The sequence below is a fragment of the Alnus glutinosa genome, chromosome 2 (genome assembly GCF_958979055.1).
Source record: "Alnus glutinosa chromosome 2, dhAlnGlut1.1, whole genome shotgun sequence".
In the NCBI taxonomy this organism is placed as follows: domain Eukaryota; kingdom Viridiplantae; phylum Streptophyta; class Magnoliopsida; order Fagales; family Betulaceae; genus Alnus; species Alnus glutinosa.
The window spans coordinates 23,641,917-23,653,543 of record NC_084887.1 but is presented as its reverse complement, the minus strand read 5'-3'; the positions used below and the strand labels follow the sequence as shown (position 1 = coordinate 23,653,543).

General features: G+C 36.3%; 1 protein-coding gene across 1 annotated transcript; it reads left to right on the top strand.

The window, feature by feature from the left end:
• The first annotated feature begins 6,251 nt into the window (after positions 1–6,251).
• Positions 6,252–11,162, top strand: LOC133861821 (probable fructokinase-7). Its single transcript, XM_062297640.1, has 7 exons — positions 6,252–6,410; positions 7,584–7,798; positions 8,379–8,591; positions 8,704–8,901; positions 9,058–9,198; positions 9,363–9,479; positions 10,748–11,162. Exons 1-7 carry the CDS (start codon positions 6,389–6,391, stop codon positions 10,883–10,885), a joined length of 1,044 nt encoding a protein of 347 aa, XP_062153624.1. The 5' UTR covers positions 6,252–6,388; the 3' UTR covers positions 10,886–11,162.
• Positions 11,163–11,627: the final 465 nt, after the last annotated feature.

Genomic DNA, 11,627 nt, shown 5'->3' with positions numbered 1-11,627 from the left:
TTTAGATCATAAGTAGCGGTAGATTCACAGATACCACTTCTGCGAGAGACGTAACACCAACCAACTTAGTGAAATCTTTGATTTTGTGGCAGAACAATTGCTCTTTAATTCAAGGATGGAGACCATTCTTGAAGCACTCATCTTTAAATCCTCGTCAAGAATTAAATTAATGGAGAATCTTGTCAGTTCCATAAATTTGGCGAAGTACTATTCCATGATGCTATGGGGCAGAGAGAGAGAGAACGTGTGCTGCTACTGAGGGATTGCTAGGATTTTTTAACATAAAATTCTTGTCATTTTTACATAAACATCAAGAATATATGGAGTTTTATTGTTGTTTCACTAGTAAATGACGATAACATTTACAATTACCATTGTTTGTGTAACCATGACAACCATTTTATTGTCGTTTCCACACAAGCAATGACAATTTATTACTACGTTAGCGTCGCTTATGTGTAAACGACAATAAATTTTGCTAAAGTTGATACACGTGTACTAAAATTCTTGTGGTTTTTAAAAAAATCGAGAATTTAGATTATTCTTATCGTCGTTTTTTATATGAAACGGCAATAAACTAATAAGTTATCATCTTTTTTTGAACAAACGCTGACATATTATATATAATATCGTCGTTTACAGAAAATTGACGATAAGTTTACATCATTTATAAAAATAAAAAATAACAAAATAATAACAAAAAAAAGACGTCAACTTTATACTTAGAAAACGACGCTACAAAAAACGATGAAAATTACCTATTTTTAGTAGTGAATGCTTCATATTATAAGATGTAAAGTTATATTTATTTATTATAGAAATGACAAAGGAAATTATGAGACTATAAATGTATGTACAAACTTCTCTATGTGAGTGGTTATTCTAACAACTATGACACTTTGATGGCAAACTCTCTTTCAAAAACCCTACTTAGTAGTTATTATTATAAACACTAGATGTGGGTATTTTCAAAAGAGAGCTCATATTAAAAATGGGTTAGTATATATAAATTTGCTAGCTATGGAATCACACATCTGCCTGTAAATTTCTTATAAATTTTGTAAATGCTCGAGGAGAAGTTGAGGATGAGGATCTCTATGCATGTTTGGGATTTGGTGCTTGATGCTGACTGGGAGCGTCAATGTTTTGGAAGGCTGGTTCATATTAGTCAGCTGTTATATTTTGTTGTACCTCATGTGACACTTTTGTTAGACAATTATCACTTATGTATACTAAGGGTTGTAACACAATGATGTTCCTTATATAAAGTTGATGCTTATTAGAAGCTCTAGCATATTATTTTGAGGTGAGTTTGTTCATGATTATTTTCCGCTGCATTGAGTCTGATATATATCATTTAGTAATGTCACATGGAAAATATCGCAATTTTCTTTTAGAGAGAGCAGATATAACAATATATATATATAAAAAAAAAAAAAAAAAAAAAAAAAAATTAGGAGATGATAAAGGATACATAGATTGTGTTTAGTCAAGATATTTTATTCCTCTTTTTTTAGTCAACATATTTTCCACTTGCAACTTGTTTATAAGTCAGGGCGTTACATCCCTGATTATATTTCATTTTTACCACGTGTTTAGATTATGTTTTAGTTCTGTAATATGTTATTTTCGTAGGTGTGTGTGTGTATGTTATAAGTTTTGAAAAGAAAGCGAGGATTTTCTTAAGAAAATCTTTATCTTTAGGGTTAGGAAGTTAAGTTTTGAGAATGATGTGTAGTAGAATGTTTTCGTCACTACAAAAGGGTAGAGCATTAGTTCCTACGCGTGTTGATGTGTAGATTCTTAGGTCTTTTGAGGTGTTGGTAGAGAAAAGTGGAGACTTTTGTAAGGAATATATGTTTTTTAGACTAAAAACTTGTGATTTTATGTTAAAGATTTCGTTTTTAGACTTAACATAATGTCTAAGGTTAGAAAGTGTTAGGTTTAATAGATTTGCTCATTTGGTGTCCAAAAATTTATTTTGTGTTTTGAGGATAAATGGTAGGTTGTAGGACAAGTACAGAGCTGGGCGTCCATATAAGAAGAAGAAAAGTGCCGACGACACAATGCAAAAGCCATTCCAGGAAGTACTTGTTACCAGAGGAGTCCAGACGACTAAGAAAATAGACCCTCTCGGGTACAATGATGTTCGGACAGACAAAAGATATGTTCGGATATAAGGAGTTCCAGACATAAGGATGTTTGGACAACACTGTGGACAATGCATATCTGGAAGAGGCAAGTCCAAACAAGACAGATCTAAGTTTGGATAGGCGGGGCGATTAGGGTTATGAGTAGGGATGTTCGGACAACATTGTGGACAATGCATATCTGGAAGAGGCAAGTCCAGACAAGACAGATCTAAGTTTGGATAGGCGGGGCGATTAGGGTTATGAAACCCTAGTCGCGTCTGGATGCTCACTTATGTCCAGCCTCTGCCGCCGCATGTTAGCAATTTTCTATTTAAGGACTGTTTTCTCTCTAGAGTTTCTTATCTCTTAATGACACGAAATTTAGAGAAAACTCCAAGGAGAGTTTTTGAGAGATCGGGTCCAAGGACTTGGTATGATACAATACAAGTCGCTTGAAGAAGGTACTTCAAGAAGATCATCGTGTGGATTGCTTGAAGGGTTAAAGCCAACAACATGTTGTGACTGCACAACAGATTAAAGTGATATGATTGCACAAAGGGGTAACGTGCTGGGACTACACAACTATAGTTTACAGGTGGAGCTCGATAAGGATTCTACTAGGTGAAGATCGGCCAACATGGGACTTGTTGAAGATCGGCCAACAATGGGTGTCTTAAGACAATATATGGTAATGGAATCCTGGATTTGGCTGCCATGGAGAGATTTTTCCTTTGGTGCAAGAGTTTTCACCTTCGCCAACAAAATACCGTGTTATGATTTGTTGATGCTTGATTGTTGGCTTGATGTTATAAAATGTTATTGGTTATTGTTGTTTATTCCACTACATGTTGGGTTCAATGTTGTGTTTACCGTTACAACCCTTGTTGTTGTAACCAGGTTTTTAGAAATGAAACATTTTTGGGTCCTAGAACGACTTATATGAAGTAAAGATGAGATTTTTGGAGATAGGAGTCATTGACCATAAGCCTTTCTAACGGTACCTATAGTGTTCTAACAGTTTCCAGACAGAATACATGATCTTAGGGTTTTTAGACACTAAGTTAAGGATTGTAGTTGAAGGACCTAACTAATGATATAATATCTTGTAGGCGAAGGAGCGTAAGCTTTTGGGAAAGGATTTGTGGAGGATTTTTACGAACAAGTTGAGTGATCCTCAGGTGAACCCTAAATGATGATTTTCACGCATGATTATTTTAATATGAGACATGCATTCTTATACTATCATGAAATATTTTCTGATTTTATTGTTGTGAGTTCTAATTTTTTTTTTTTTTAAGTATAATGAAATATCTTTAATGATGAATGAATGTGTGGCACTTATACCGTGATTTACATGCATGAAATACAAACAATCTCTAATTGTATGACATGGCCACCTTAGTTAAATCATGTTAAACATTTTGTGAAAGAAATATATGGCATGTGCATAACAATTATATAGACTTGACCATATGGTCTAGTTATAAGATGTGCAAGTTCTAACCTGGATCTAGGGGCAATTTGTGGCCTGCGCAACTACCTATCGAGTGGGGTCACCACACTTCGGGTATCACTATTTGGATGGATCACTCGGGGTTGGATCCTGTCGGGCAACTAGTTGGTGGCTTGCTATTGTGCAACGCTCGGGGCTGTACCAAATGTCCCACGGGATGCGCAAACCCTACCGTGAAGAGGTTAATTGTAACACCCCGGTCCCATATTGGGAAGAGATGAATAGTTCACAGAAGATACTCATGGGTATTAAGTCTCACATTGCCTAGTTACTAGGTGAAACTAGGCTTTAAAATGGATTCAAAGCCGTGATGGCAATTAACCTATCAAAACTCCGCAGTTAAGCGAGCCGTTGCGAGAGCAATCCCAGGATGGGTGACCTCCTGGGAAGTCTGATATAGGGAGCCAAAAGCGGACAGTATTGTGTCATTGGGGGTGGATCGTTATAAATGGTATCAGAGCCACCTAGTAACGCTAGGTCATGTGGTACTGGAGCACCGCATGACATGGCCCTGACAAGGGGGGGAGTTTGTAACACCCCGGTCCCATATTGGGAAGAGATGAATAGTTCACAGAAGATACTCATGGGTGTTAAGTCCCACATTGCCTAGTTACTAGGTGAAACTGGGCTTTATAATGGATTCTTAGAAAAGCTTCAAATTGACTAGTCCTTTTGGAGTGATAGCGCAGATGTGGCTAGCGCTTTTCCTTGGGTCGTTATAAATGGTATCAGAGCCATTGCCCAGCCTGAGATAGTGGGAGCGTGCACAAGCCCAATGAGGGACGCCAGCGGGGACGCTGGGTCCAAAGAGGGGGTGATTGTGACGTCCCATATCGCCTGGGAATGAGGATGTGCTTATATGTATAAATGCACCCTTTATGACACAACGCGTTTTAAAGCCGTGACGGTCATGAACCTATCAGAACTCCGCAGTTAAGCGTGCTTCTGCGAGAGCAATCCCAAGATGGGTGACCTCCTGGGAAGTCTGATTTGGGGAGCCAAAAGCAGACAATATTGTGTCATTGCGGGTGGGTCGTTACATTAATGGCACATATAGATCATATTGAGGATGATTATATATGTATGTATGTATGTATACTTGCACATCAGCATGATTTTGTCTTCTCATATTGACCTGTGAATTGCTGCGTGTAAAGTTTTACTTTTCTGTCTCAAACTAATAAGGGTTCACTACATAATTGTGTTTCATGCGGGATTATACTAATTAAGTTGTGGACTTAACCACTTTTTGTGTTCCACCGATAAAACATCATTGTTTTACTGAAAAGCCTTATCTGGAAGATGGTGCGGAGCGACTCGAGTCCGAGGTTGATCCTCATGAACCTTATCGAGATGTTGCCCCTTGAGTTGGCGATCTAAGACGAGCATGTTTAAGAGCTGGACGACCCAGTTATGATATTCCTGGTGTTATGTTACAAGTTCCTTGGATAGACTCCTTCTTTTGATAAATATAAAAAAACCTTTTCGGTTGCAAAACTCGCTAAAAGGAAGGTTAATAGTGGAATCCGGGTTAGGTAAAATTTGAACATAATCTGTTTGGAGTGGAGTTTTGAAGCCTTTAATAGGTAAAATGTTAAAAATGAGGAGATTACAAAGCATGGGTGGGAGATGCTCTAACTAGTTAGTAGTTACGATGCTTGGTGATCAGAAAATATTTAGACTACTTTGGTTTTTCACACCAAATAAAGTTGAAATTCACACCCTATCCTACGGTAGAGTGCAAGCACAGCTAATTCTATCTTAACCCACAAAACAACAACTACGAACCAGCTGGCCAACCACTAACCTATATGCATATATGCTTTGTTTTCCCTAACTCTCTTTATCTTTTTCAAATAATTAAATCGGCATTAATTAGTATAACATATTTTTAGAATTACATGTACTCGCATGAAAACCACTCCTATAATACACGCTGCTTAAAGCCACCCCTCCACCATTCAAACTCATGACATTATTAAACTAGTACTTTTTCGACGATGTTTTCCAAATAAGACGTCGTTGATCACGCTTCTTCGGTGGTGTCGTGTTGTGATTTTATTGATTTTTTTTTTTTTTTTTTTGAAAAAAATCTTTGTTTATATTCCATCAGAAAATGACGTCGTCATATGCAGATATTTAGTCAATGACATATAAAAATGATATGTATTCTTTAAATATGTGAAAATTATATATTTTTTTTTATTAATACTATTAAAAAAAATATGTAAGAAATATATGCTATTAAAACATGTATTTCTCATATGTCTAGAGATACATATTAATTTTAAATATAATTTATATGAAATTTTTTATAAACCCGTTTCTTTTGCCGATCCCAAGAAGAACATAAAAGCAAATAAGATAAACAAAAAGGACTTATGATGATAAATATATGACAGACCCTCTTTGGTTGTCTTGTTTTGTACCGTGTTTGGTCACCCAAAAAAATAAAATTAAGTATATTATAAAAGTTTTATGCTTTGTGCTTTATATTTTTCAATTTCTCTGTCCTTATATTATATTATATTATTTTATTTTCTGGGCTTTTCTTGCTCGGTAGTAATAATATATATATAATTTCCGTATCCTTCGTGGGTGCTCTATGTATTTCTTTACATTTTGTCAGCTTTCAACGATCCTTCCATTCGAGATTACAGCCATCTCCTTCCTCTCTTAATAACACCGACACCAAACTTTCTTTCTCTCTGCAATTCTTGTCGCAATACAAGGGAGGCTAAGAATGGCTAAGAATCCTGCTCCAGGTTCCTCATACTAGTTCCATTTCTTTCACTGTTGATTGATATGATATTGGTTCTTGATTGAATCTTTATTTTCTATCAGAATTTGATTTCTCTTGTTATACTATTCAGAGATTTAATATCTGGGTCATAGCTGGTTTTTCAGCAAAAGATGTAGTTTCTTTATTATGGGTATATTTTTCTTATTTTAACTGTTCTTCTCGGTATGGGTATCTTTCTTTTAGTCTTTCATGGGGTATTCATTGTTGTGTAGAGTCGTTGTGTTGTTTCTTTCTTAGACAGTCTCAAGAGCTGTTTCTGGCTCACCTGATTATATATAAATAAACATGTTATAGTTGTTTTTTATCTGATTAGTTTTAAAGATTTATCCGATATGATTGTTTTATTGCCATTTGGTTTGTATAATTTGTTTCTTGTTACGTGTGGCTCGCTACATCTTAAGTTCTGTCGGGGCACATTCGATTGCTAATTGATTCAGGAATAATTAAAGGGGATATTTGGAAAATAACGTGAAATCTGATTGACAAAGATTATTACAGAAGGGGATTATAAAGATCGTGTTTGGCAGATAATTTTCTTCCACCACATATGTTGTTTTGGAAATATTGAATCACCAAAACTGAAATTTTTGATTTAGGAAATATGGGTTTTCTGAGGAAAAATAAGAAGAAGAAGGCTTGAGACTCTGTTTGTAAATGCTTTTTAGAGGGTTCTTTTTGTTTTTTGTTTGAAAAAATGTTTTGATGTGAGATAAAGGTAAAAGTAGTTCGAGTGTTTTACGTTTTGGGTTGTTTGTTAATGTTTTTGTTTTGAAAAGATAAAACAAAAGGGAGAAGAAAAAGTATTATCAAATAATCTTTTAATTATTGCAGGATATTGTTCTCTCTAGTAAATGTTTGTTTTAACAAGTGTGGGTTTTCTGGAGTTGATAATTTGATTTTGATGAGTCACCTGGTTTGCATATTGGGTAGTATCCGCTAAATTTTTAACATTCAGAAAGTGTCCTGCTTTGAATACACCTTAAACGGTTATCCTGGCATGAAAGAATTATGCAACGAATTTGTTAAGGAATAGCATGTTAAAAGGCAGAGTGATTACCTTTCTGCTTTCTGATGAATATTATTGAAATCATATGACCATGATTCTTGTTAATTTGAAGCAATTTGATTTGTGCAGGTGGTTCTGAAGATGTTCCCTCAGATACGCAAGGAGGGTACCAGGATAAAAATCTGGTTGTTTGCTTTGGGGAAATGTTGATTGACTTTGTGCCAACAGTTGCCGGAGTTTCACTTGCTGAAGCAACTGCTTTCAAGAAGGCTCCTGGTGGTGCTCCTGCTAATGTGGCTGTTGGCATTTCAAGACTGGGTGGTTCATCAGCTTTTATAGGCAAGGTGCATACCTGCATCTTATTGCATGCCAGTTTCTTGGATAAATTTCACAGAATTGCTCATTTCTTTACGGTATCTGTATTGTATAGAGGAGGAGAATTTTAATATTTTTACATGCGAACAAAGATGCAAGATATGTGACTGTTGTTTTTTCCAGGGAGGTATAATTGTTATGGCTAACTGTTTGTGTCTGAACCAACACCACCACAACCACCCCCCCCCCCCCCCCCCCCCCCCTCCTCCTCCCATCTTGTGAGCTACTCTGGTTCCAAAAATGTCACTCAAAGAATGTTCTCACAGTTTCTGCAGTACCTCCCCTGGGTGTCATTGCATTACAAAATCTTTTTTTTTTTTCCTAGGTTTTTTTACTTAATTTTTTTAAGCTTTTGTGTGATGGGATATGGATTTTAGCCGCTTATGTTATAAATGGATTTTAGTTGCTTGAGAATCGTGATTTCAATTGCACAATCTAAATCCTTATGTTTTTCTTTTCGTGGTGTACAATTTTAATTTCAATGGCTCCTTGCTTCAACTTAAGCTCAAGTATAATTCCAACTCCAAGTTCTTGCCATTGCTATGACAGGTAGGTGATGATGATTTTGGGCACATGTTGGCCGGCATTTTAAAACAGAACAATGTTGACAATTCAGGCATGCGGTTTGACCACAATGCAAGGACTGCTCTGGCTTTTGTTACTCTCAGAGCTGATGGCGAGCGTGAATTCTTATTTTTCCGTCATCCAAGTGCTGATATGCTTCTTCATGAATCAGAACTTGATATTAACCTTATTAAGCAGGTCTCTCCTTTTAAATTCTATAATTAGGAAAATAGCACTGAAGTTACTGATCTTACCACAGATGCATACTTATATGTGGAAAATTTCACATCCAAATAACATTTCAATGCAGGCAAGGATCTTCCATTTTGGTTCAATTAGTTTGATTGAGGAACCATGCAGATCAACCCATCTTGCTGCGATGGCCATTGCCAGAAAGTCTGGTTGCATCCTCTCCTATGATCCAAACTTGAGATTGCCGTTGTGGCCATCGGCAGAGGCTGCTCGGAAGGGCATAATGAGTATATGGGATCAAGCAGATATTATTAAGGTGTAATAACCAACTATTTATGTTTTATATATGAAAGTCGCTTGCCACTGCATTGGTGCTAATGTAATAGCATTGTTTCATTTTATGCAACCATGACAATAGAGTTCAATCATATGTCACAAAGAAATGATCGGGGGGTTTTATCTAAATTTGCAGATAAGTGAGGATGAAATTACATTCCTGACCGGTGATGATGATCATCATGATGATGATGTGGTATTGAAGAAGCTTTTTCATCCTAATCTTAAGCTTTTACTTGTAACTGAAGGGTCAGAGGGATGTAGATATTACACTAAGGTAAGTGGTACTGGATAATGTAGGAACCATTTGGCAGTGAAGATGCATGATGGTTAGTTTATTGTGGAAGAATGACTGCTGATGCATTAACCAATGGTTTCCTTCTATGCTGTATCTTGTTGACCTGCTGTAAGAAAAATGACATGAACTGGAATTCTGTGTAGGAATTCAGGGGCTGCGTTGCTGGGGTTAAAGTTACATCTGTTGACACAACTGGTGCTGGAGATGCATTTGTCAGTGGCATTCTGAACAGCTTAGCTTCTGACCTAAATCTTATCCAGGTACGTTTAGTTCTTAAATGAATTGAAGAAATATCATTTCATTATGTTCTCTCCCCATTGCTCATTTGAATGATTTGCATTTTCTTGCTGCTAGTTGAATCTCCTCAAATGCTTTTACTTAACATGTTCGTAATAAAATGGTTTCTCTTTTCATTGCTGTGAGGAGATCAATTTGTACTATAGTTGTAGGCTTTTAGGGCGCCTCCTGCTCTAAAGAGCAACAGTACCCTATTTGTCAGTTCATTTGGAATATTCATTGTTCTTGATACTTTTTAGTATCAGATAATTGTAAACTGCATCTTCCATGGTAGTAGGTCTATAAAAACGAGGCATTTAATGAATCATTTATTAGTAAATGCATATGTGCTCTATATGAACCTATATTGTTGTTGCTTTTTTATTGTGATATTTTCTTTTGAAACCTGAGAAGATAACGGAGTCTGTCATGTTGCTGAATCAAGATACAAATTAGGGACTCTACAGTTGGATTGAACTCGACAAGAAGTAATTCTTGGGATTTTATCAATGATGTTGGGAACATTGTTGGTTCCTCTTGCAGAAATCAGGATAATTCACGAGTGCTCTCTGTTGTTCAAGGCTGAACTTTAACTTGTCAGGGCTCGTTAGCCTTTAATGTCCATTGGAGGTTTTTTCTTCTTTATCTATTTATAATATTCCCTAAAACTGATTTTTTTCAGGGATTAGTTTATTTCTAAAAGGAAATGATGTGCAATTTTATCTAGTGGAGAAAAAGGGTAAGAGATGATGCGGCTGCTTGAGAGTCAGAAATCCTTTCCATGAACAGGAAATTTAGCAAGCCCTTGGCTTAATATTTCCTTCATCAAAGTATTCCCATAGACACCACTTTTCTAGTAAAGCTTTCCCAATGCGATCTCTTTTACGTTGCTTAGAATTTGTGAGGTTCTGAACTTACTGGATATATGCAGTGCAAGTAATCTTGGTTTCCTCGATAGCTGAATTTCTCAGACCGGGCGAGGGACTTTAGTTGTCAGTATTTGGTGGTATGGCTGTCGAAATGAATTGCTGTTCCACCTGGGTTGTCAAAGAGTTTCTTCTGTTCAACCCCTAACTTGATCCACTGAAGTGATTTGAAGTTTCTGCTTCATCTCAAAGTTAACATAGACGAGCAGAAGAATTATATCAACAAAGAGACTCGCATTATAAAATGCTAGCACTGCATAGCTGAGAGTAGATAAATTTGTTGTTTTAGTTTCTTCCAGAAATTAATGCAATTTTTGTTTATACAGGATGAGAAGCGGTTACGAGAAGCTCTAGCTTTTGCCAATGCCTGTGGTGCCCTCACGGTGACGGAGAGGGGAGCCATTCCTGCCCTACCCACCAAAGAAGCTGTTCTCCAATTCTTGTCAAAGGTCGCTACTGCATGATAAATCTTGAGGCAGAAATTCTAGTTCATGTACTTTCTAGTGTTAAGCTACTGTAATGAGTTTCCTTGCCAAGGGTAACCAAGAGCTTTTTGCTCCTTTTCATTGTCAACTGCATTACTTGCTATGGAATTGTTTCCATTTACCTCACAATCTCTGGGTTGACTCGTTGCACTTGAGAGCATATACCCAAGTGTGTTCTGAATGTAAGAGTTACCAATAAATTGAGAGATGTAATTTTAGTCACAGAAAGAAGAAAGAAGTGGTTTTGTTAGAATCATCTTATATTCTTATATATTGTGCTCCTGGGTGGATTTTATTTAGTTTTTCTTTTTAATGTTGGATAAATCAAACTCTACTATGGTTGCAAATAACAAGGTCAACAGTTCCTGTGTAGTATGTAACTTTTCTTAATTATCAAATTAATCCCCCTATAAATATAATGCTATCATATTATCTCATATATAGGGCACCACAAGCCGTCCCGGAACATATTAGGCCTGACTACAACTTTGTACAAGTCGAATGGAGCACGAATTTGAACGAAAGAACAGCAGGCATGTACAGTAATATAATTTTCAATTTTGGGGGAAGAAAAATGTTACATGTACTTTCAAGTGCTTATTCATTAATGTGGTTGTGAAAATCATTATTAAATTTTGGACGAGTTAATCTGAATATGTATGATATATCAATGATAATTTTCACTGCTATATTACATAGTAAGGCACTTGAAAATATGTAT

Bases quoted from the DNA above. Each gene is read 5' to 3' on its own strand.
- LOC133861821 (XM_062297640.1), top strand. From the start codon at position 6,389: ATGGCTAAGAATCCTGCTCCAG. The intron at 6,411-7,583 runs GTTCCTCATACT...TGATTTGTGCAG, and splicing joins GGCTAAGAATCCTGCTCCAG to GTGGTTCTGAAGATGTTCCC. The intron at 8,902-9,057 runs GTGTAATAACCA...CTAAATTTGCAG, and splicing joins ATCAAGCAGATATTATTAAG to ATAAGTGAGGATGAAATTAC.